Consider the following 23,804-nt stretch of genomic DNA (forward strand, 5'->3'; position numbering starts at 1 on the left):
GTGAAAACGCTTGATATTCATCAACATCCAAATAATCAATGACCTTGAATCACGTTAACATTACTGACTTTAAATTATAAGAATCATGGTATAATGAGACCGAATTGCAGGAAATGGTTACATAATGGCAATAAGACTACTCTTCATGTGTATGATACACTTGTAAAGTGCACAAGTAGAGGTTAAGTTTTTATTATGGGATGATGACATGAGTAAAAACATTCATGAAAATAAGATGTAACCCCAAAAAACCACCTGACTCTCAAACATAAACATCTCATATCACTGTAAAAACTCCTTCTCAACTTAATTAAACCCTTACTTTTACACTAAACACACTTAAAATTGTTAAACATACACACACATATTTATTTATATATATATATATGGAGGAAAAGAAAGGATGCCTTGATAAACAACTTATGTAAAGATATACGAAAGGGTTAAAAGCTAAATCTAATGAATAAAATTTTACAATAAAACTCAGATTATCACAATTCACCTGGTGCTCGAAAACAAACCTAAACCTGGTCAAAATGTTTGTTAGAGTATATCTATATGGTGTAAGTTTTTTCATGACAATATTTCAGACAAAAAAAATGTTAAAGAATAACCATGTTACATTTGTGAAACAGGATCTAGTAAATTAAACAGCCACCAGTTAATGATTGATACATATAACATACTCATGTTCATGTGGTCACATCAAACTTCAGTGATGTCATGTCACGTCACCAGCTTCTGTGCTACGACAACACAAATATCATTCAGCGTTATCAAACAAAACCGAACGGTATTCATTAAATACAGGGAATGTAAGCATACACAGGAATATTCTTCTGTAAGTTCTGATATTGAGTCATTTGACAATTGATCATTGTTACCACATACAGATATTGAACAGTACAATCCACATGATAACCTCCACATTGAGCCCGGTGAGTAGAGGAGTGATCTCTGGTTAGGCTGGAAACAGGAGGACAAAAGCTTTGGAGGAAGTTTTCCTGCTAATGCAGGAGCGTGTAGAGGTAGTAGTTCAGAACGATCTAGAACTAGAAATGTCAATGGTGCAAATATTTATAACAATGCTTTATGATGACAAATCTGAATATCTACGAAGTGTTTCAAAAAAACAAACAAAGAGGAAATGTCAGTGAAAAGCTGTCCTCTACAGTATTACTCTTACAGTAGAGTAACGGTCCTCTACAACATGATAAGTAGATATCTAAACATTTTAAATCAACATACATGCAGGAAGATATAAGCCCTTCACAGCACACACACACACAGTTTTCAATAAAGATCTTCTCGACAAAAGTCAAGGAATCGCATGAAATCAGAAGGGCGAGATCACATCTTATCAGTGTTATCAGAAGAGAATTTACGCTCTGTCACTGCTATGAATCCGCTGATGTCGCTTCAGTTCTCCAGACCGGAAGAAATTCTTCCCGCACTGGGAGCAATGGAACGGCCTCTCGCCCGTGTGGATGCTCTGATGACCCTTCAGACGCTCCAGCCTGGAGAAACTTTTGTCGCACTGGTTGCACTGATAAGGCTTCTCTCCCGTGTGAATTCTCCGGTGTTCTTTCAGGTGTCCGGACTCGGAAAAGCTCTTCCCGCACTGAAAGCACTGGTAGGGTCTCTCGCCCGTGTGCGTTCTGTAATGTCTCTTGAGATCGCCGGATCTAAAGAAGCTTTTCTCGCACAGGGTGCAGCGGTGGGGCCTTTCGCCCGTGTGAATGCGCTGGTGGCCCCTCAAATGTCCGGAGTCCGAGAAGGTTTTTCCGCACTGAAGGCATTTGTACGGCCGCTCGCCGCTGTGGATTCTCAGGTGCCGTTTGAGGTCTCCTGACCTGTAGAAGCGTTTGGCGCACTGAGGACACTGGTAAGGCCTCTCTCCCGTGTGCATCCTCTCGTGCTGTTTGAGATGCCCCGAATCCGAGAAATTTTTGCCGCACTGCAGACAGTGGTACGGACGCTCTCCCGTGTGAATTCTCTCGTGCCGTTTCAGGTCCCCCGACGTGGGGAAATTCTTACCGCACTGAAAGCAAGGGAACGGTCTTTCTCCGCTGTGTATTTTCTGATGTCTCTTGATATCGTTAATTCTGAAGTATTTTCCGCACTCCTGGCAGTGGTACGGTCTGTCTGTGGAGGGTCGGCTGTTTGATTTGGGTGGGCTCGCCACAGACGTGTTTTTAGGATCCACTTCCCCACAACAGGCCGTGAGACACTCGCCGGTCTGCTGCTGTAGATGCTGAGCTGAAGACAACGACAAAACAATAAGATGCAAGAGAAATCAAATAAAATCACCCTAAAAAGACACAAGAATTAATTCATCGATTTCCACACAGTGAGCCGAAAAACAACTTAATTTACAATGACTGTGTAACTACAAGCCACAACCAGTTTAAAATTAAACACACATATATATATAAAAACACATTCACACATACATTCTGGATTAACTGTCTCGTGCTGCTCCATCCACGCGTCTATTAATTTCTCTTTCACAAAATGTCTGGGTTTTTCTTAAAAAAAAAACAACAACAAGACTTAGATATCAAAACCCTTGAAAAATCATGAATTAATCAGACAGACACAGAGTCTGGAACAGCATGAGGAGAAAATCTGACTGAGATTGCTGTCATGAGGTCTTTACACAACTGTGGGTTTGGTCAGTTTTAGAGAAACACAGGATGTCTAAATAAAACTGCGTTTAAAATGAAAATAAATGAGGATTATTAACTCTAGAAATGTCTGTCATTTGTAAAATGAATTCTGCTAAATAAATAAAGGAAATTAAAAAAAAAATGCTGACGATATACTCACCAAAATGAAAGAAATCCTCGACGCTTTCGTCTTCCTCTTTGACTTTCACTCCTATCGGTCGTCCGTAGTGCTGAAAGGGGCCTGTGGGCAGAAATTTAGCGCTAGAAGAGAGAGACTGGGGCAGTTTAGAGTTTGACGAAAGAGCCTGGGGCAGTTTAGGGTTAGACGAGAAAGCCTGGGGCAGTTTGTTCCCGAAGTCCTAAAACACAGTGAGAAAATCATAGAAACCGCGGGCCGCGTCAACCGGGACTGACAAAGGAGAATATAACACCACAAACAAACCTTTAAACGATCAAATAAATGCGACAACTGAGAAGATGATCGAGAGATGCGGCGTTTATATCAACGTTTATATTCAAAACCATTCAAGCAAACGCGTGAGAACGCTTAACATAAGCAGCACGGTACACGGCTGTTAAGCAGTCCGTATTCGCAGTTAACCGAGTTCAGTTAACTATTACAACCACTGAACACTCACCAGATCCATGCTACTTGTCCATTTGATTAGATTTTCAACGAAACTCATCGGAGAACCAGAACAAGCAGAAATGTAATACGATATTCACCGGAACTCCTGCTCGTGTTTACCGCGAGCGAGACAAACACCAGCGACCCCTGCTGTACCGGAGGAGTCACGCGCGTGGGGGAGGGAGGGAAAGGTATTTAGCCTATACTTGCATTTAAAATACACGGTTAGGGGTAGGTTAGGATAAAAATAATACTGTATAATAATACAATAATAATACAAATAATACTTTTTGTTTTTTACTTGTCTTTATCTTTTTAATGTGCAGAATATCAACAGTTCTGTACTGCATCCGTGTCACTTTTCAGATATTATCGCCGTTTTGTGTTACATGTAACAGACGCTTTTTTATTATATTTATATATGACCAAGGCTTCCAGAACAAGTCTGACATGTACTGGACCTGTTTCCAACGTTTACGAGCATAAACATCTTTTTTTAATTCACCAGGTAACTAAGGTAAAGTTCTCAAAATCAACAGGTGGTTTGGTGTTAATGCTTCCGGTCATTTAGATTCTTTGTGATTGGATGACCATTAGATTCAACTTTTCAAAGAACCATTTGCAAACTTTCTTCATCCAAATTCTGTACCTTTAAAATGGAATTCAAAACTTTTCCGTACAGAGCGAATTAACCTTTCCCATGCCCCTCCGTAATGTGATGCAGTCAGGGGGTTAAATGACCATTTAATATCTTTCTGAAGGAGGACATCATTCATTTGAAACTGATTCCATTCCTTTATGGCAACTCTTAGTTCACGCTCTGCTCCAACAAAGTTCCTTACATTATCAGATCAGAGTTCTTTGACTTGACCACGTCTTGCAATGAAACATCAACGCGCATTTATGAATGAATCTGTGTCCAAGGAGGTTGCTAATTCAATATGTATAGCCCGTATGGTTAAGCATGTAAAAATTACTCCATATCTTTTCACCACACTTCTTCTGCTTTTTACCTCAAAAGGTCCAAAATAATTCACCCCAACAAGGGTAAATGGTGGCTCATTCAAATAACCTTGTCTGATAAATCAGCCATCTGTTGGCATCCTGGAAGTGAATTCAGTCTTCGACATGTGACACATTTAGATAGTACACTTCTTTTTGCACCTGTAATCCAATAGTTTTGTCGTAATTACGGCAACATATGATCACAACCAACAATGTCCTACTTGCTCATGTATGTGTCTCAGGAGAATATCAGAGATGGGAAATTTTTTTGCCAAAATGACTGGATGCTTGGATTCCTCAGGCATTGATGCCCTACTTAATGAATATTCAAGTCTTTACCAGTCTTTTCTCTTTGATCCTCAGGTATTAAAGCAATGACTTCACGTCTGTTGCTCATCCATTTTCTTGCCTAAATCCACCTTTGGCACATAAGGATACAAGTTCCTGGCACAATGTCATTGCTTGTTCAATAACTGAAACAAGGCAATCATCAACATAAAAAGAATGTAATTTTATCCACCGTTTCCTTGTTGAACTCTTCCTGATCTTCTGCACATTTCCTAAGAGCGAAATTAGCACAGATGACATTGCTCCAAATAGGCACACTAACATCCTAAGTCTTGGCTTAAATCTTCATCAGGCCACCAAAGAAACCTTAACATGTCAGCATATATGAAATATATGAAATATTTAGATCTGCCTCAGCAATCTAACAGCACTCATTAATGTCAAAATGATTGAGATGGAAAATCAAAATAGCTCACAACTATTATTATAAACATCTGACAGTGACTACAGGGATGCAAGTATTTGTGTGATGTAATGTATTTTGTTATTGTCAGTCTGACAAGATATAAACATTAACTGTAATGTTTTCAGAATAAAATGAGTGTGTGTGTGTGTGTGTGTGTGTGTGTGTGTCCTACATCCTAAATTGACCAGGTTGACCAAAAAACATTGAAACATTGTGTATAGGCTACATTTTCCCTCACATTATTTGGTCAATTATTTTGATATGTTTTAACTGTATTTTTAATACCTCTTTAGTGTTTTCTGCATTGACTCCACAATAAAACCTGAACTCACAACACACAAACAAACAAATATGAAATGATTGTAATAAACATATTATAAATAGCACATTTTTCATATAATTTTAACTTTAACATTATAAAAAGAATGACAGATCCGATGAAGGTTTGTGTGTTAATATCTGTGTCCACAGCGGCGCTCCGTACATCAACCGAATGAACGGAACCGAATGTCACGAGGCGCTCGGTACATCAACATCAACCGAATGAACGGAGCTGATGAGCGTCGTGATTATCTCGAGCGCTTTCCTTCAGCTAGCTTCACTCATTTATAACACTGCCGGTGAGTTTGCACGTAACGAGGCACCGTGTCGTTATCAGTATAATGAGCGCGGTCATGTTGTCGTGTTTGGCCCGTTGTCGTGATTCGGTCCAATGATGTATATAATATAAACGTGCCCGTGTTTAATGTTCTATCAGATGCACGAGCTCCAGATGTGCCGGTCGGGGTATCCGCCCTCGCGCAGGCACGAGCTGGACGACGACATTTTCTTTCATGCGCATTATATATTTCATTCACTGTGTTAGCACATTTTGTTTGTTTGTCAGATGTGATGATTTATTCTACCTGCATACACAGGATTATTAGATCTACATTCATTCCGGATATATTCCATATATTTCCATTCATATCAGTAAATTAGAAAATTGTGATTTGTAGGCCTGGAAAGTCACGGAAATAAATACCACATTACAATTAAATAGATGCTTGAGTGAATCATAATTTTAGCTATGCTCATTTCGCGAATGATTCACGATTTATTGGTAGTGATACACAGTTAACCCTGCTGTAACGCCCAATAAAACCCTCTTTTTCCCCTAAAAATTGTAATCAGGTTCAGTCTGAGGTATGTCCACCCCAGAGCCCCCGCTAGGAGGGACACAATGTCCAGGACCCTCGCCCGGTCCGGGGCCTTCTCCTGGGAACGTTCTGGGTTCAGGGCTTTCCCCTGGATCTTCACACAGTATGATGGGCCCCAGCCCCGGACCCCCGACTTCAACAGGACACGCTTTTCCTCAACAAGGATCTGCAGGATACAATCAGGAAAACTTACACCAAATGCACAAAGTAAAATCTTAATTTGAACTTGTTTTTGAGAGACTGATGGTAGGAATCAGTTTTTGAATTAAGCAATTACAAAAACAAGACAATCGAGGTAAAACTATTATTGTGTGATTAAAATTAGGGTTGCAAAGTGGCGGAAAGTTTCCAGTGAATATGGAAACTTTCTATTGAAACTTAATGTGGGGAATTTTGGAAATATTTCTATTTAAAAACTTAATGGGAATTTATGAGAAATACATTTATAAAAACTAATAGACATTTTGTTAGCAGACATGCATGCAAGGTAATACATATTTTAAAAATGATTTAATTGTAAGTAGAACTTTCATTGATTCTTTCATTGAGTAACACAAAAGTTTTAAACACATTAAGACAATTAAGTGTTAAACACATGTAATTTATTCATACAAAGATGAAAGACATTTTAACATTATTTTGTGTGCAGGATTGAATAAATGATCTGTGCATGTTATGGATGAATGTAAGTAAGTACATGAAGGGGTTGTGGCCTTCTTTAAGCTGTGTGTTGTGTGCATGTGACTGAGGAATGTGAAGGGTAGAAAATCTACTTAAACTGCATTAAATCTTGGTGTCTGAAAATAATTTATTTAGAGATTTTTTAAACTACATTTAAGTTCCCTGGTATAGGCAACTCTGCATTTTTTTTTCAAATTCCCAGTGTATTCCCATTAATCCCCATTAATTGCAATGGAAAGTTTCCATTTACATCACATTTAGGCATTTAGCAGACGCTTTTGTCCAAAGCAACTTATAAAGTGATGTGTGATTGGAAGGCAAAAGCACAAAAAGTGCTTATAACAAGATACAAGTTTTCACTTTCTCTAAACAATACCTGTTAAGAGAAAAGAAAGAGTTAGTTTAGGTCTTGAAAATACAACGTCCCCCCCCCCCCGTGACAGACTCTGCACAGTTTGGTTTAGTGAGAACGACTGGCTGACGCAGTGGCGAACCGTGGGTACTTCAGCTGGGCCTTCAAAATATGTAATGAAGTGCAAATGCCTCTCCATTGATAATACTAGGCTATTCGTATTTCGTTAAATCATACAGTGAACGTGTAAAAATTCTGAGCACGCAAAGTTAAATTACAGAATGGGCATTGTCTGCCTTTAAATGCAGTTTCAAAGTTTAAAATTACTTTAATCTAACTGATAAACACAAATACAGACTCTGCTGCTCTGTAATGACAGGGGCTCTGTAAATTGGCATTTATCAAGCTTAAATTATGTTCTTTAATTTATTTTTTATTTTTTGGAAATATATATTTAGCAGTAGAATACCTTGTTAATCTTTTCCATAAGGGGAAATATAGCACCCTGCGTTCTCTGTGCACCTCCTTGTGGCTTATAACTGTTGTTATAAGATATCCAGGGCTCGCAAAATCGCTAGCCCGAGGTCCCGGGGCTATTGCAAATTCTTGTCGGGCTACCAAAATGTATCTCCGCCCTGCCCATCGGGTATAGCGAGGAAAAAAATATTTGAATGTTTTCGCATTCTCTCAGATTTAGTTAGGAAATGATATTGTATGTAATTCGGCGTCGTCTGTCAGTCATTACTATCCTCACGTAACAAGTGAAACTGTCCGGAAGTAAAAGTATAATTAAACCCTGTGCTCTTCACGAGTACCCGCTTAAGTAATTTCATTTTTAACTCAGTCCTATCAAGCTAGCCACAACGTCAATCACGTTTTCCGCCATTTACCTCAACCACTCTCACCGCAGAAATTCGGGCTATTAGACTGTATTAATATAAACGGTCTATGATCTTCGTCTTTGGTGTTGTACGGCAACTCGTATCCAGTTTGTTGCATGATTAGGACTTCATGAAGGCTTACAATGTTTTGTTTTTTACCCGCCCACTTGAAATCAAAACGTGATTGGTCGATTTGCCCGTCACTCTCCACACCAAAACACATCACTTGGCCTTCCCTGGGATTCATGAAGTCCTAACCAATGAATGAGCCAGATAACCGGGCCTTAATAGAGACAGACGATTCTGATTGGATTAGATGTTTTTATGACATGAACCTGACAGTAAGCTTAACGTTACAACATAGATGAGAGAAAATATATTACATGTATTGTATTAAATTGAATTAAAAAGAAATGTAAAATGTAAAAACATATTTTTATTGAATACTATATTATTTATTTGTATTATTATTATAAAAAATCTTTTTGTTAATTTTTTTAGGCCTTCTCTGAAGGCGTAGAAGGCCCTGAAGGTTCCCCACTGGGCTGACGCATGTTTTTGGAGGTCGACGCACTGACTCCCTTATAAGAACCTGGGTGCATTCCACTCCAGTTTTAGACACGCACTCGCAAACTTCCCTAAACACTTCCCCTCGGGGGAATCCCTGTCGCCATTTTGAAGTGCGTTCCACTTCGTCAAGTGGACGAGGGAAGTTTGTATGGACAGACCCTCGCTCCCTCGATTTTGACAGAGGGAGCGAGTCTGCTTCATGCAGCTTCATATCCCACAATGCAACACGATTGTGACGTCACTTCAGCAAATCGCGCTTTGCACAGTTCAAATGATGGAGGGGGCGGTCTCCACTTTCCATGTGATCAAGGGCTTAGGGTGATCCATTTGAACCTACTTCAAGTGTTCCAGCAGTAGTGGGCACTCGTACAACGTAAGCAATGAGGTACATCCGAGTAAATGAGACTGAGGGAAGTTAGCGAGGGAAGGTCATAAAAAACGAACTGGAACGCAGGGCCAGAGTCCCGCCCCCGACCAGTGGGCTTAACACTACAAATCGATACCCACCGAGCGTCATCATAAACCGTTAGAGTAATGGGGGACGAGATGTCAGGTCTTCATACTACTTCCTTACTCGACGCCCTCCTTCTCAGAAACCTCAGGAGGAGGGCCGAGCAAGTGATAACATTATACAATACTTATCTTTAAATCTTTACTCTGTGTTTGGGAATTTAAAGCCCGTCTCGTTTTAGAGTTTTAGCCTTGTATTGTGGATTGTATGTACACAACGTAGGGTTCTATACTGTTTCCATGGTTAGGGTTAGGGAAGATGAGTTGGGCTGCTGCGTTCTGAAACCAGTTGGAGTGGTTTGATAGACCGTACAGGAAGGCCAGCAAGAAGAGCATTGCAGTAATCCAACCTGCTGATTAAAGGGGCTGAATCAGAAGTTGTGCAGCATGCTCTGTAAGATATGGCCGTATCTTCCTAATGTTGTATAGCGCAAAACGACATGATCGCGCTGTCTTTGCAATGTTATTAGAGAAAGACAGTTCAAGGCAGTTTTACAGCCCTAATTAAAATAAAAACCACATGCTGCTGGACCGATGTGTTTGTAAGTCACTTTTAAAAGCACCACTGTTTTGACACGTGAATCCTACTGCAACCCTAACTTAATAAAAGGGTTAAATAAATACATGTTTTCAAATTCACAGAGAGTAATCGTGGTAAATAATCTTGATTATGATTTTGCCCATAATCGAGCCGCCCTAACTGATGGGTTACGTAACTTTGATGAGGAACGACTGAAAACGTGTATCTGTACTTGTCTGTCTGTGTGTAAATCTTTATCTTGAAGTCAGTGGATGAGAACCTTCCAGAAGATGCCCGTTTCACCCAGATGAAAGTTGTTCCGATGAGGAGCGGACACGGCGGTCTGGTGCGTCCTGGAAGCCCCATGGAGCAGCACTCTCAAGGTTCATCTGAATGCTGCTTCTTAGCAGACCTCCATTAAAGTCACAATGAAATAATACAAATGAATGATCTGTGGGCTTCATTATGCATAATCTTTAATAAAAAAAAAACTTTTATAATCTCCTCCCCTACTCTAAACGATGTCTCTTTACTTCCAGTTATGCGGTATGGCAGGTGGGCAGGGCCCGGGAAAAGATTGCAGCAATTACATCTAAAAATTAACTTCAGGTCTCCATGGACGAATTCAGGTCCTGCCCTACCTTTATTTATTTCAGAAGCCATTTCACTCGGATTCACGTCACGATGGGGAAAATAAGACAATTGCTACTTTAGTTTCATTGTGACTTTAATAAAATCTGGCTCAAAAGCAGACTAAAGTACACAGCGGCCCGTTTGTCAGATATGTCCTACTGCTTGACTCCGCCCGCAGGTTACCCATCACCGCTAGGCTCCTCAGAACACGTGTCCAGTCCTGTGTCTGCCAGCGGGCCTCCGTCAGGTCCTCTTCTGTCCACCTCGGCCTCATTAGAGGGCGTGGACAGCCAGACTCTACAGCAGAGCCGCCCGGGAACCCAAAGCGCTGGCACCGGCTCTGGCAGCGCCACGGGCTCATCCTCCAGCCCGACACCCTTCAACCAGAGTCAGCTGCACCAGCTGCGGGCACAGATCATGGCATATAAGATGCTGGCCCGTGGACAGCCCCTTCCAGACCACCTACAGATGGCGGTGCAGGGCAAGCGGCCCATGCCAGGCATGCAGCACGGACAGTCTTTGTCCGGTTTGCCCGCTGCTGCTGGTGGAGGCGGTGCTGGTTTCAGCCGGGGGCATGGTGAGAGGACCTATATACAACATGCATGCATATGTGTAGTCAGGCACTTTAAGGGTCAAGAGATTATATTTGAAACAGCAAGGTATTTTTATTGACTTAAGAATGATGCACAGCCCTGATAGTACAATCTGCTCCACTGAAGTCCAATGTGGTGATTTAAGTAAAGGGTTTAGTTTGTGCCGGCTGTTCCGCAGGGATGATGGGACCCAGCATGCCCCCGCCTGGACCCTCCGGAGTCCCGTCTGGTGTTCAAGGCCAGAATCACAATGGACCTCCAAAACCTTGGCCCGACGGTGACGACACACGCAACACTGTTCAGCTTTTTTTAAATCAAACTAAACTAAATTATGACTACAATTATTAGAGGAGTGCGTAGGGAAGGGAGAAACAAAATAAAAACTCATTTGAAAAAGTAAATGTCCTGTTAGCCTTCGATAATAATGTTTTCTGTGCAACAGGTCCTATGGTTAATGCAGCCACTCCTTCAAATGCTTCTCAAAAACTGATGCCCCCGCAGCCCACCGGACGCCCCTCCCCTGCACCCCCTTCTGTTCCACCGGCCGCCTCCCCCGTCATGCCACCACAAACCCAGTCACCAGGTCACCTGTCTCACACGTCTCAACCCACGACCGTCGTCCCTCTGCACCAGAAACAGAACCGCGTTACGCCCGTTCAGAAGCCGTGCGGCTTGGACCCGGTGGAAATACTTCAGGAGAGAGAGTACAGGTACAGAGATACACTGGGTGTACAAATCTCATGAAGTAATTATTACGATCATAAAGTCACATGATTAAACTTTGTTTAGTGAAAACCCAACTCATTTCATTCCCGAGTGTTTGCATTTCATTGACACATCAGATTTATAATAATCAATAACTATTTGTGACATGATCAAGCTCTCATTAAACTGGCAAGAACATTACAAGGCTCAGGTATTTATCGAAAACACTGACTGTAAATACTGATGTTGGCTTTTATTTACCATTTAAACATTGATACTTAAGCCTGGAATACATGTTTTGAAAAGTTATTGGCTGTAGAATTGGCTTTAGTGAGGATAAAATAACTCCTTGATCTATGCAAGACTGAAAGGAGAAATAATTTCTGAATCAGCCTTTGGATGAACCCATCATCAGATGGTTGTCACGACGATGACCTCTCATTGTCTCTGCTTGGTGGGTTCAAGCGATAGTACTTTGGATGTTAGGTGGGAAGGTGGGCAGTTTCACCTTTGTTTTCATTTTTTAAATGATAGTTAAAGTGCATTGGCACGGCTTTGCTGACGCGGTAATGTTATGTGACCGTATTGAAATGTAGCTCCACTGGATGAATGACACTTTTACTCGCTCTAGTTTCATTCAGACACAGTTTGTGCTGTGATGTCACTGCAGACTCGAAGCTCGTATTGCCCACCGCATTCAGGAGCTGGAGAATCTCCCCGGCTCTCTCCCTGGAGATTTGCGCACCAAAGCGACGGTCGAGTTAAAAGCTCTCCGACTGCTCAACTTCCAGAGACAGGTGATGATCCTTTAGACCAGGGCTATTCAAATCTTAACCTGGAGGGCCAGAGCACTGCATAGTTTAGCTCCAACCCTGATCAAACACACTCGAGCAAGATCATCAAGGTCTTCATGATCACTAGACAATCACAGGTGGTTAAGTTTGATTAGGGTTGGAGCTAAACTATGCAGTGCTCTGGCCCTCCAGGGTAAGATTTGAATACCCCTGCTTTAGACCTGCTTTAGAGATCCAATGAGATGCCTCTTTATGTTTGAGAAAGAGCGCTCTCTTTGTCTGAACGCATACGTACTGTAATTATCTATTAAAATCTCATCTGTGGTTGTGTCACATCAGTAGCACTTTTTCATTGGCAGCTGAGACAGGAGGTGGTGGTGTGCATGAGGCGAGATACGGCCTTAGAAACCTCACTGGATGCTAAAGCCTACAAGCGCAGTAAGAGACAATCGCTACGCGAAGCCCGAATCACTGAAAAATTGGAGAAACAGCAGAAGATCGAGCAGGAACGAAAGCGCAGACAGAAACATCAGGCAAGACCGCATTTACGCCAGCAATATGAACAGAGACCGGAATTAAAGAATTTAAATTGTAATATAAAGAGAAAGTGTGTCTGATTCATTTTCCCATAATTCCTTGTGCAGGAATATCTCAACAGCATCCTGCAGCACGCCAAGGACTTCAAGGAATATCATCGTTCCATCACCGCAAAGATCCAGAAACTGACCAAAGCCGTGGCCACGTATCACGCAAACACTGAGCGTGAGCAGAAGAAGGAAAATGAGAGAATTGAGAAAGAGAGAATGAGAAGACTTATGGTAGATACACACACACACACACACACACGCACACACGGGCACACACACACTTGTGCAGAGCTGAGGGTTTTCTCTTTTCCACAGGCTGAAGATGAGGAGGGTTACCGGAAGCTCATCGATCAGAAGAAGGACAAACGTCTAGCGTATCTGCTCCAGCAGACTGATGAATATGTGGCAAACCTGACGGAGCTCGTGCGCGCTCATAAAGCTGTACAGGCTCTAAAAGAGAAGAAGAAGAAGAAGAAGAGAAAGAAGAAGCTGGAAAACGCTGATGGACAGACTGGAGCTCTGGGACCAGATGGAGAGGTTGGTGAATTTTGTGTTGTTTGCTGTTGAGAAGGCTCAGTAGTAGTTAACATGACGATGATGATGATGATGGTCATGTTTAAAGCCCCTGGATGAGACGAGTCAGATGAGTGATCTTCCAGTGAAGGTGATCCATGTGGATAGTGGGAAGATTTTGACCGGAGTGGATGCTCCTAAAGCTGGGCAGCTGGACACGTGGTTGGAGATGAATCCGGGGTAAGGCTTCACCCTATCTGACATCTGTTGGTCTGATATTTCATGTGATCCACTGATCGTTTCTGTGTTCTCAGTTATGAAGTCGCTCCACGATCAGACAGTGAAGACTCTGGATCGGAGGAAGACGAGGTGACGAAGCATTCAGTTTACAGTCCTTCAGACACTGAATGAGCCTGATTTACATACTATGGATGAATGTGATGTTTGCTCGGGTCAGATGCAGTGTTTTCTCCTAAATGCAAAAGCTGTGCAACTGAAAGTGAATGGTCCACTAGTGTAGTTTAATTGCCTGTAATAGTTTTATTTAAAAGATGTTTTCTAACAGGAAGAGGAAGAGGAGCCTCCTCCATTGCTGCCCTCTCAAACTCCTACAGACGAGAAGAAGAAGATCCCAGACCCAGACAGTGAAGACGTTTCTGAGGTGGACGCTCGTCACATTATAGAGTAAGAAGACAAGACGTCACATCTGAGGAAATACTGTTTACATTATACATACTCAGTACCCTAATATATATATATGTGTGTGTGTGTGTGTGTGTTTGTTTTTTTTAGGCATGCTAAACAGGATGTAGATGATGAGTACGGCAGTGCTTCGTTTGCTCGTGGGTTACAGTCATATTACGCCGTGGCTCATGCGGTTACTGAGAGAGTAGACAAACAATCATCACTACTGATCAATGGTCAACTCAAACAATACCAGGTCAAAAAAAAAAAAAACAATTAACATTAGCACACAGCACTTTAGTTGAGAGTAGAGATTTTTCAGTTCATTTAGTGATCCATCTTCTGTTCAGAACAGGTAGACAAGCACAACACAAAGTAAGATTCAGATCTACTCAGTGTAAATCATTATTATCCTCTATAGGTCACGTGATTTTTCAAGTTTTAGGCATTTAGCCGACGCTTTTATCCAAAAACATTTATAGATTCCTGCTCTGTAAATTAATTAATGAAGCTGCTTTTGTCTCTGTCATCTTTTTTCTATTAATAACCTGTTGTTAAACATTTTGCTATCCAGTCAATTTCTGACAGATGAAATCGTGTTCGATTACAGGAGTCAAACGTCTGGTGAACATGCGTGAAGTTTCTTGAATGGTTTCAAACATTTGTCTTGCTCTGATTTGTTTTGGAGTAACTCTTGAATGTTACGCTACAGATCAAGGGTTTGGAGTGGCTGGTGTCTCTGTATAACAACAATCTGAATGGGATCCTGGCCGATGAGATGGGTTTGGGGAAAACGATTCAAACCATCGCTCTCATCACGTACCTCATGGAGAACAAGCGTCTGAACGGACCGTACCTCATCATCGTCCCGCTCTCGTCAGTGTTCACCCCCGTGTGAAGTTTTGACATCATCTGCCGATAGTTTTACTTTGTCTCTTTGATGAAATGCTGTGTTTTCTAACAGGACTCTTTCTAACTGGGTCTATGAGTTCGATAAATGGGCGCCATCGGTCGTGAAAGTCTCATACAAGGTGGGTGAATCAGGACACACAGAAATTATTATTAGTTATTGTGTCAGGTAATGAATGATGATTGATCACAGTTGTTTTTTACTGGGTTGGTCAGCAACTACAATAACCAAAAGATTTAAGCCCAATGTGTATTTCATCATCGGTAAATCCGATTTGAATTGTGCTGCTTATGAACATGTATTTGATTTTAGTTGTATATCAGTATCGTATATTTTTCACTAGATGTTTAAATGTTTATTTCCTTCTCTCTGTTAAAAAGTCTCAAAGTTTTGATTATCTGATCATTGTATGAAATCTATTATCTCGACCGTGTAAAAGACACGTCAGTTCAATATAGCATCCACATTACAAATGAAGTAAAGAGATTCTGGGCCGATCGTGTGATTGGTGTCCAGGGATCTCCTGCCGCTAGAAGAGCCTTCGTACCGCAGCTGCGCAGCGGCAAGTTCAATGTGCTGCTCACCACGTACGAATACATCATCAAAGACAAACAGGTTTTGGCAAAGGTAAATCTGATACTAGCGTGTGTACTTTAGATGAGTGCGTATAATGGCTGTGTGGGAGCAGTCCTGGTCACGATGAGCTTGTGTTACCTGATACAGATTCGCTGGAAGTACATGATAGTGGATGAAGGGCATCGAATGAAGAACCATCACTGTAAGCTGACGCAGGTGTTAAACACGCATTATCTGGCCCCGCGGCGAGTGCTGCTGACCGGGACGCCTCTGCAGAACAAACTACCAGAACTCTGGGCGCTTCTCAACTTCCTCTTGCCCACCATCTTCAAGAGCTGCAGCACGTTTGAGCAGTGGTTCAATGCACCGTTCGCCATGACTGGAGAGAAGGTCTGAATTCACAAAAGGGCTTTTCACACCTGAAATTGTTAACCCTGGGTTATTCTAAACCCAGGCCTAACGGAATCCTGGCTTATCATTTTCACGTTTCACACTGTTCAAACTTAACCAGGGGTTAAGAGATAACCCTGGATATTCATAATCTGAGGTTTTAAACTGTGCATTTCTAAACCTTGGGTCAGGAGTCTCCATCCAGAGGTCCTACACACCAGTCTGTAATTATCAAGCAACCCTGAACACCTTGATGAGCTGCTTCAGCTGGGTTTAATTGGAGTCATAACATCATAACCCTGCTTCACACTGCATGCGTTTGCCACCACAAAAGTGGTGCTTCCAAGCAGGGTTTTATAGCCCTGGGTTAATTTCAGGGATAACTCTGCTTCTAAATTATAAGTCTGAAACGATCCTTAACCCAGGGTTAAAAGCAGGGTTTACAATGAAGATAACCCAGGGTTAAGCGTAGTGTGAAAATCCCTAAAGAGTGACCTACACCGATCAGCCATAACATTATGACCACCTGCCTAATATTATGTAGTTCTCCCTTTTGACACCAAAACAGCCCTGACCCATGGAGGCATGGACTCCACCAGACCTTTTTATCAGAACCAGCATTCCAGCAATTTCAGCTACAGCAGCTCATCTATTGGATCGCTGAGATCCTGACGCTTGCACATTTTTCCTGCTTTTAACACATCAACTTGTCCCAAATTGTCAGGAATAAAGGCAGGAAAAATGTCTGAGCGACATTGACAAGGGCCAAATTGTGATGGGTAGACGACTGGGTCAGAACCTCTCCAAAACTGCAGCTATTGTGGGGTGTTACCGGTCTGCAGCAGTTCACCAAAAGTGGTCCAAGGAAGAAAAAGCGGTGACAGGATCATGGGTGGCCAAGGCTCATTGATGCACACGGGGCGCAAAGGCTGGCCCGTGTGGTCCGATCCGACAGATGAGCTACTGTAGCTGAAATTGCTGTTAAAGTGAATGTTGGTGTTGATAGGAAGGTCTGGTGGAGTCCATGCCTCGACGGGTCAGGTGTCAAAAGGGAGAACTACATAATATTAGGCAGGTGGTCATAATGTTATGGCTGATCGATGTATTTTAAAAAAATGAAGAAAAAACACACAGCTAAAGTGATTAAAAACACTCTCAGGTGGATCTAAATGAGGAGGAGACTATCCTGATCATTCGCCGCCTGCACAAGGTGCTCCGCCCCTTCCTGTTACGCCGACTGAAGAAGGAGGTGGAGGCGCAACTGCCGGAGAAGGTTTTTGTGTGTGTGTGTGTGTGTGTGTGTGTGCGTGTGTGTTTGTGTGTACCTGGTAATCCCATACAATGTTTTTATGTTTATGGGGAGTCTTTGCTCATCATCATCACAGCTGTACTCATATGCTCACAGGTGGAGTATGTGATCAAGTGTGATATGTCGGCTCTTCAGAGGGTTTTGTATCGACACATGCAAGCTAAAGGAGTTCTGCTTACTGACGGATCTGAGAAAGACAAGAAGGTGATGAAGCATCTTTACAGACACAAGATACAATGTGTGCACTGCGTGTGAGGAGTGTGTGTTTATGAATGTTGTGTGTTTATGTTTCAGGGTAAGGGTGGCACTAAGACTTTGATGAACACCATTATGCAGCTGAGAAAGATTTGTAATCACCCGTACATGTTTCAGCAAATCGAGGTTAGTGATTTATGATTGATATGTTTATGAATCATGGTGTTGTGTTGCTTCACTGACACCTGCTGCTGTTTTGACAGGAATCTTTCTCTGAGCATTTGGGTTTCTCGGGTGGCATCGTTCAAGGGTGAGCAGCAATCAGACGACATCACGTTACACTCACCAGATACCAGCGATTGACTTTTTAATGATGTTGTTTTGTTGACCTTTGACTTACAGGCCTGACTTATATCGAGCTTCAGGAAAGTTTGAGGTTCTGGATCGTATTTTACCCAAATTACGAGCGAGCAATCACAAAGTACTGCTCTTCTGCCAAATGACATCATTGATGACCATAATGGAGGATTATTTCGCTTATCGCAACTTCAAATATCTGCGTTTGGATGGTAAGTTGTGTTTAGCTCTTCTCTTTAACTAGTTAGACATTTGGCATGAAAAACGTTCTTCACTGCGGACACAAATCAGTGATTCTCAAATCATGCGGCTGTCAGAGATCTGATGGTTCTAAAAGGTTTTCATGGTCCGGCCCCTTACAGAAAAGCATGCATGACATGTGATCCCATGGGTTTTTAAATGGGATTCACAAAGAAGTGTGTTTTCACATGTGATCGCCTGAACGTGGTTAGGGTTCAAACCTTAAGAAACGCTTCAGGACAGAGACCCTCAGTCATATATGATATAGACACAACAATGACATAGACATGAGTCAGGCCAACACGGTGTCACTGTGTCCTCCAGTTAAGCATTGGTAAGCAGTTTTTGATGAAGTGTTTTGATTAGAGAATAGATATTATAATGTCTTGTATATGTGAGTGTTTCCTGTGTGTTTTAGGCACAACTAAAGCAGAGGATCGTGGGATGCTGCTAAAGACGTTTAATGATCCAGCCTCGCAGTATTTTATATTCTTGCTGAGCACCAGGGCAGGCGGACTGGGACTCAATCTTCAAAGCGCAGATACGGTCATCATATTCGACAGCGACTGGAATCCTCACCAGGTTGGAATCACAAGACATCACAGCTGCCTCAAGTGTCTCATATCTCATAAACATCTCTGTGTTTGTCGTGTTTGCAGGACCTGCAGGCTCAGGACCGAGCGCACCGGATCGGGCAGCAGAACGAGGTGCGAGTTCTTCGTCTTTGCACCGTGAACAGTGTGGAAGAGAAGATACTGGCAGCCGCTAAATACAAGTTGAATGTAGATCAAAAGGTGATCCAGGCTGGCATGTTTGACCAGAAATCTTCAAGTCATGAGCGCAGAGCCTTTTTACAAGCTATTCTGGAGCATGAAGAGCAAGACGAGGTGAGACGAGCGTCACGTAACTTAATACTCACTTAATACTTTTAAATTGCAATGAGATTTCATTCGTCCTCTGTGTGAGCAGCGTTAACCCGATGAATTCTGGCGTAAGATGACTCAAGTGGGTTGGGGTGTCTCTTCAAGTAGGCCTCGCCTCCATTTCTTTACTGTGCCTTGGGCAGGCGTTATTCAAAAATAAGGGATGACTTTATGAAAGTCACTGTGGTTCTTGAAAAGAAAAAATCTTTGAGCTTTGCAGATCTTTCTTTGCTTAAACAGCAACATTACACCAAAGTTAAAAAAATGTGAGAAAAGCATACAGTAGTAGCACCACTTTAAACTACATGAAACAGTTGAAAGTTAATCATTACTTCAGTTTGTAGGTTATTTAATATTTATTTAAAGATGCTTTTTATGATCTTATGTTGTCTGTCTTATATTTGAAAAGCTTTGCAAATACACTTCTGGTTTAATATTGTTAGATAATGTATGGATTTAAAGAACAGCACAATAAATCAATCATAAGAGTGACGTTTCTGTATTAAAATATTATAATAGTTAGAGACTTTATGAAGCTGTTTGCCTCTGTTTTTAAAATATGGATGACGATGATAAGATAACGTGCATGTAAAATGTGTTTTTCCCCACTCAGAACAATGTTTTGGGAAATCAAGTCTTAAAGCTAAAAGGTGTAATATAAATGAATATTCAAACTACATAAATTCAAGCATTATTTCTCGACTCTTTCATATTAAAATATTTAATTCAGAATGTTTTCAGGAAGAGGACGAGGTGCCGGATGATGAAACTGTCAATCAGATGATCGCTCGCAGTGAAGAGGAGTTTGACCAGTTCATGGTTTCGTTTTACTTTTCTCTCAATCAATCGAGTTCATTAAAGTTTGGTTCGGTTCAGTTAGGGTCCAGCCTGAACATATTCTCTCTCTCTCTCTCTCTCTCTCTCTCTCTCTCTCTCTCGGCATAGCGCATGGATTTGGATCGGCGCCGCGAAGAAGCCCGGAACCCAAAGCGAAAACCTCGATTGATGGAGGAAGACGAGCTGCCCACCTGGATCATGAAGGACGATGCTGAGGTGGAAAGGCTCACCTGTGAGGAAGAGGAGGAGAAGATGTTCGGCCGTGGCTCTCGGCAAAGAAAAGAGGTCGATTACAGCGATTCGCTCACAGAGAAACAGTGGCTAAAGGTCAGACGCGAAACACCTGTTAACAGAGGCCCTTGCTCATCCACGAAGGCTTCGTGTTTTTGATTATGTACACCTTTGTCTCTCAGGCGATTGAAGACGGGACACTGGAGGAGATCGAAGAAGAAGTGCGGCACAAGAAAACGGCTCGGAAGAGGAGGCGCGGCCGGGACGCGGATGCGGTTCCTTCCACCTCGGGAGCTCAAAGAGCGAGAGAAAGAGACGAAGACCTCAAAAGGCAAAAGAAACGAGGTCGTCCGCCGGCAGAGAAACTCTCGCCGAACCCTCCGTCGCTCACCAAGAAGATGAAAAAAATTGTGGATGCCGTTATTAAATACAAGGAGAAGTGAGTAGTTATTACAGCTTCTGAACAACAGAGGAGAAAGCAAGATCATATGTTTCGGGAAAAGTTCTGGTGTCTTAAAATGTGTGATTCACGTTCCTGGTGGACTTGAATGTAAAGCGTTCACTCGCAGACCACTCATTTGTCAACGTCATATAGTGGGGGTGTAACATGTTTTTGTCAGACAGGTTCTGTGTCCTGATGGATTGTTGATGTTTTTGGACTCTAAAGTCCATAGTAGTATACTAGGGCTGTCCGCGCGCCGTAGGCATGACATTATTTTCGTCATCAGGAGGGTCTGCGGTCGTCTGCGCGCTGCTGAAAATTTGAGACGACGGGGACAGTCTGCGTACGACAGCACATGCGCGTGAATATATCAAGACAGGACACTCCACTATAAACATTTACATTTAAATTACATCATTTACATTAAGTCATTTAGCAGACGCTTTTGTCCAAACTGACTTACAAATGAGGTAAACAATAGAAGCAATTATAGCAACACAAGAACAGCGATACATAAGTGTCTCATTAAGTCCAACACAATATACATAGACAAGGGTTGGTTAGTACATTTTTGGTTAGTAGTTTTTTTTTAAGAATGTACAGATAAAGCGAAAGGAAAAATAGAGAAAGATAGTAAGTCCTATATTAGGAAGTGATGGCGGAAGAGATGGTTTTAGGTGATTCTTAAAGACAGCACAATAACTTCTTAAACAATAACACATGGGCAATAGGCAGCGTTTGCACACACACCATCGTCTTTTCTTCTTTTATTTTCAAAGCTGTGGAGCATTGTCATCAACATAACATTTGATTCCTGTTCTTTGTTTTCTTGTTGTTTGCTCTAAACTTTATTTGCAATGGTGGATCGGCTACTTTTCTTGATCTATCCTAAATCAGTACTGTACTGTAAATGTCGTGAATCATTGCTGCCCTAAAGGCCTGGTAGAGTAATAATTTGAACAAGAAATTATTTGTATTGCTTATGTGACGGATGCGTGTGCGCGTGAGCGGGCGGTGGAAAAAAGTATACCCGGCCCTTTACTTGAGCTGAAGATGGGTAATCTTAAAGCTGAGAGCTGTAGACACGACGTGGATGTGTGCTGTAGATGTAGAGATGTAACTACACTGCACTTTTTTACTAAAGTGATCATTTCTCTTAATGATTTGTGTTGTTTTTTCAATGTAAAGCTGCTTTGTAAACTAGCGTTATGTAAATAAATTGGTGTTGATGATCTTCTGCAGTAACGGGCGTCAGTTAAGTGAGGTTTTCATTCAGCTGCCATCACGGAAAGAGCTTCCAGAATACTACGAACTCATTCGCAAACCCGTTGACTTCAGAAAGATTAAGGTGTGTTAGTCCTGGAAGATCATTTATTCCTAATATAATATTATTGAATATCAGATGTTTGTTTTTGCTGTAGCTCAACTGGTTCAATCCCAGGGTAAACCCATACTGAATAAAAAGTCATTCACTGTAAGTCCCTTTAAATACAAATGCATGAACGTAAATGTGCGTCTATTGTGTCTCTGCAGGAACGCATTCGCAGTCACAGGTACCGCAGCCTAAATGACCTGGAGAGAGATGTCATGCTGTTGTGTCAAAATGCACAAACCTTCAACCTGGAGGGTTCACTGGTTAGATACAAAACACACAAACAATAGATTTAGTTCTTGATGGTGACCAACCCTGTTCCTGGAGATCTACTGTCCTGCAGAGTTCAGCTCCAACCCCAATCAAACACACCTGAACCTGGCAATCAAACATTTCAGGGCTACCTAAAGATTAGAGTCAGGTGTGTTGAAGCTGGGTTGGGAGGGTAAATCTCCAGGAACAAGGTTGGTCACCCCTGCTGTAGATAAACCCAAATACTTAAACTACAAAACTAAAACTGCGTGTGTGTGTGTGTGTGTGTGTGTGGTGTGTTAGATCTACGAGGACTCTATTGTGCTGCAATCAGTCTTCACCAGTCTGCGTCAGAAGATTGAGAGAGAGGAAGAGAGTGATGGAGAGGAAAGTGAAGAGGAAGATGAAGATGAAGGTTCAGATTCTGAGAGTCAGTCAAACTCTGGTATTCATTAATCCTGTCGTCTGTCTGTCCACCTCAAAATGACCGTCACCTGTTTCTACTGAAATGTGTCAGAGAGTTTATGATTGGGCATTTGGTGTAGAAATGAAGCGTAATGACCACAGGTTAGTTTGTTTAAAACTCAAATCTGTGTGTGTTTGTGTGTCAGCTCGGTCAGTAAAGGTGAAAATTAAATTAAGCCGTAAGGACAGAAGTGCAGATCACGGTAGAGGACGCAGGAGAACGGCGAGGACACGAGCTAAACCTGTGGTTAGTGATGACGATACAGATGAAGAACAGGAGGAGGTAATGCAAAGACAAACATTTGTGTATTGTTTATTTGTATGTTTTTTGGCTCATTTTTTTCGAATGTGTTGTTAACTTCATTCAGGATCGGTCCAACAGTGCCAGTGAGGATGAACAGGGATGAACATGTTAGTCAACACCACCAATGATCTGAGACAAACCACTAACCCATAACCAGTATTATGTGAAACACAAATATAATCCTACATTTACATATTTATCATATTACTGGAAGAAAAAATCTTTATGATTGTATTTAAATCTCATAGTGATGCTTAGAGACTGCGTTTAGATGTTGTCATGTTTTTGTGATGCTGAATATTAAAGTCTAGATAAGTAGATTTGTGATCATCTGTTAACCCTTTGAGTAGAAGTAATATTGAATTGTGTGTTATTAACTTATGTACACATATACAGTAAGCAGCAGTTGTAATGTAGACCCAGCTGGATGTTATTTGTGTATTCATCAGTGTGTGTTTGTGTTTAGTTATATTACTGCTACTCGATCTCTATGAATGTCTATCCGGTGTAGTTTAGGCTGACAGATTTCATGCGCTAGCTGCTTTATAATATATCACACTGTTAAGGCATGTGCAGTTTATTCAGTGTTGTGTGTTTGTGTAAAAACATTAAACTATTTGCCTGTGTTTCATTCATTTATCTTTTCTTTTATTTATTTGTGTGTGTGTGTGTGTGTGTGTGCGTGTGTAAAAGAAGAGATGAAGCCGGTGCAATGTTAATCTC

At 41.7% G+C, this 23,804-nt stretch overlaps 2 protein-coding genes across 5 annotated transcripts; one reads left to right on the top strand and one right to left on the bottom strand.

The window, feature by feature from the left end:
* Window positions 1-172: 172 nt before the first annotated feature.
* LOC135720763 (uncharacterized) lies at window positions 173-3,431 on the bottom strand. Its single transcript, XM_065242861.2, has 3 exons — window positions 3,308-3,431; window positions 2,830-3,028; window positions 173-2,259 (listed from the first exon to the last, which is right to left on the bottom strand). The coding sequence occupies exons 1-3, from the start codon at window positions 3,353-3,355 to the stop codon at window positions 1,382-1,384; spliced, it is 1,125 nt and encodes a 374-aa protein (XP_065098933.1). The 5' UTR covers window positions 3,356-3,431; the 3' UTR covers window positions 173-1,381.
* A 2,085-nt stretch (window positions 3,432-5,516) lies between these two features.
* On the top strand, window positions 5,517-23,716 carry smarca4b (SWI/SNF related BAF chromatin remodeling complex subunit ATPase 4b). Of its 4 annotated transcripts, none has more exons than XM_065293965.1 (33): window positions 5,517-5,676; window positions 6,230-6,462; window positions 10,035-10,152; window positions 10,581-10,979; window positions 11,174-11,272; window positions 11,438-11,705; window positions 12,371-12,497; window positions 12,854-13,027; window positions 13,139-13,312; window positions 13,397-13,618; window positions 13,704-13,834; window positions 13,909-13,963; window positions 14,160-14,278; window positions 14,387-14,534; window positions 14,991-15,154; window positions 15,243-15,309; window positions 15,705-15,815; window positions 15,912-16,154; window positions 17,314-17,427; window positions 17,560-17,667; window positions 17,758-17,844; window positions 17,922-17,968; window positions 18,061-18,227; window positions 18,674-18,837; window positions 18,915-19,142; window positions 19,920-19,997; window positions 20,124-20,342; window positions 20,429-20,685; window positions 21,931-22,036; window positions 22,222-22,323; window positions 22,616-22,757; window positions 22,924-23,060; window positions 23,146-23,716. In XM_065293965.1, exons 2-33 carry the CDS (start codon window positions 6,244-6,246, stop codon window positions 23,182-23,184), a joined length of 4,833 nt encoding a protein of 1,610 aa, XP_065150037.1. In that variant the 5' UTR covers window positions 5,517-5,676; window positions 6,230-6,243; the 3' UTR covers window positions 23,185-23,716. The 4 variants fall into 4 exon arrangements, with proteins under 4 accessions (XP_065150037.1, XP_065150038.1, XP_073671410.1 ...); XM_065293966.1 differs by having other exon boundaries at window positions 22,616-22,742; XM_073815309.1 differs by having other exon boundaries at window positions 13,139-13,618.
* Window positions 23,717-23,804: the final 88 nt, after the last annotated feature.

This window comes from Paramisgurnus dabryanus, chromosome 7 (assembly GCF_030506205.2).
Source record: "Paramisgurnus dabryanus chromosome 7, PD_genome_1.1, whole genome shotgun sequence".
Taxonomy (NCBI): domain Eukaryota; kingdom Metazoa; phylum Chordata; class Actinopteri; order Cypriniformes; family Cobitidae; genus Paramisgurnus; species Paramisgurnus dabryanus.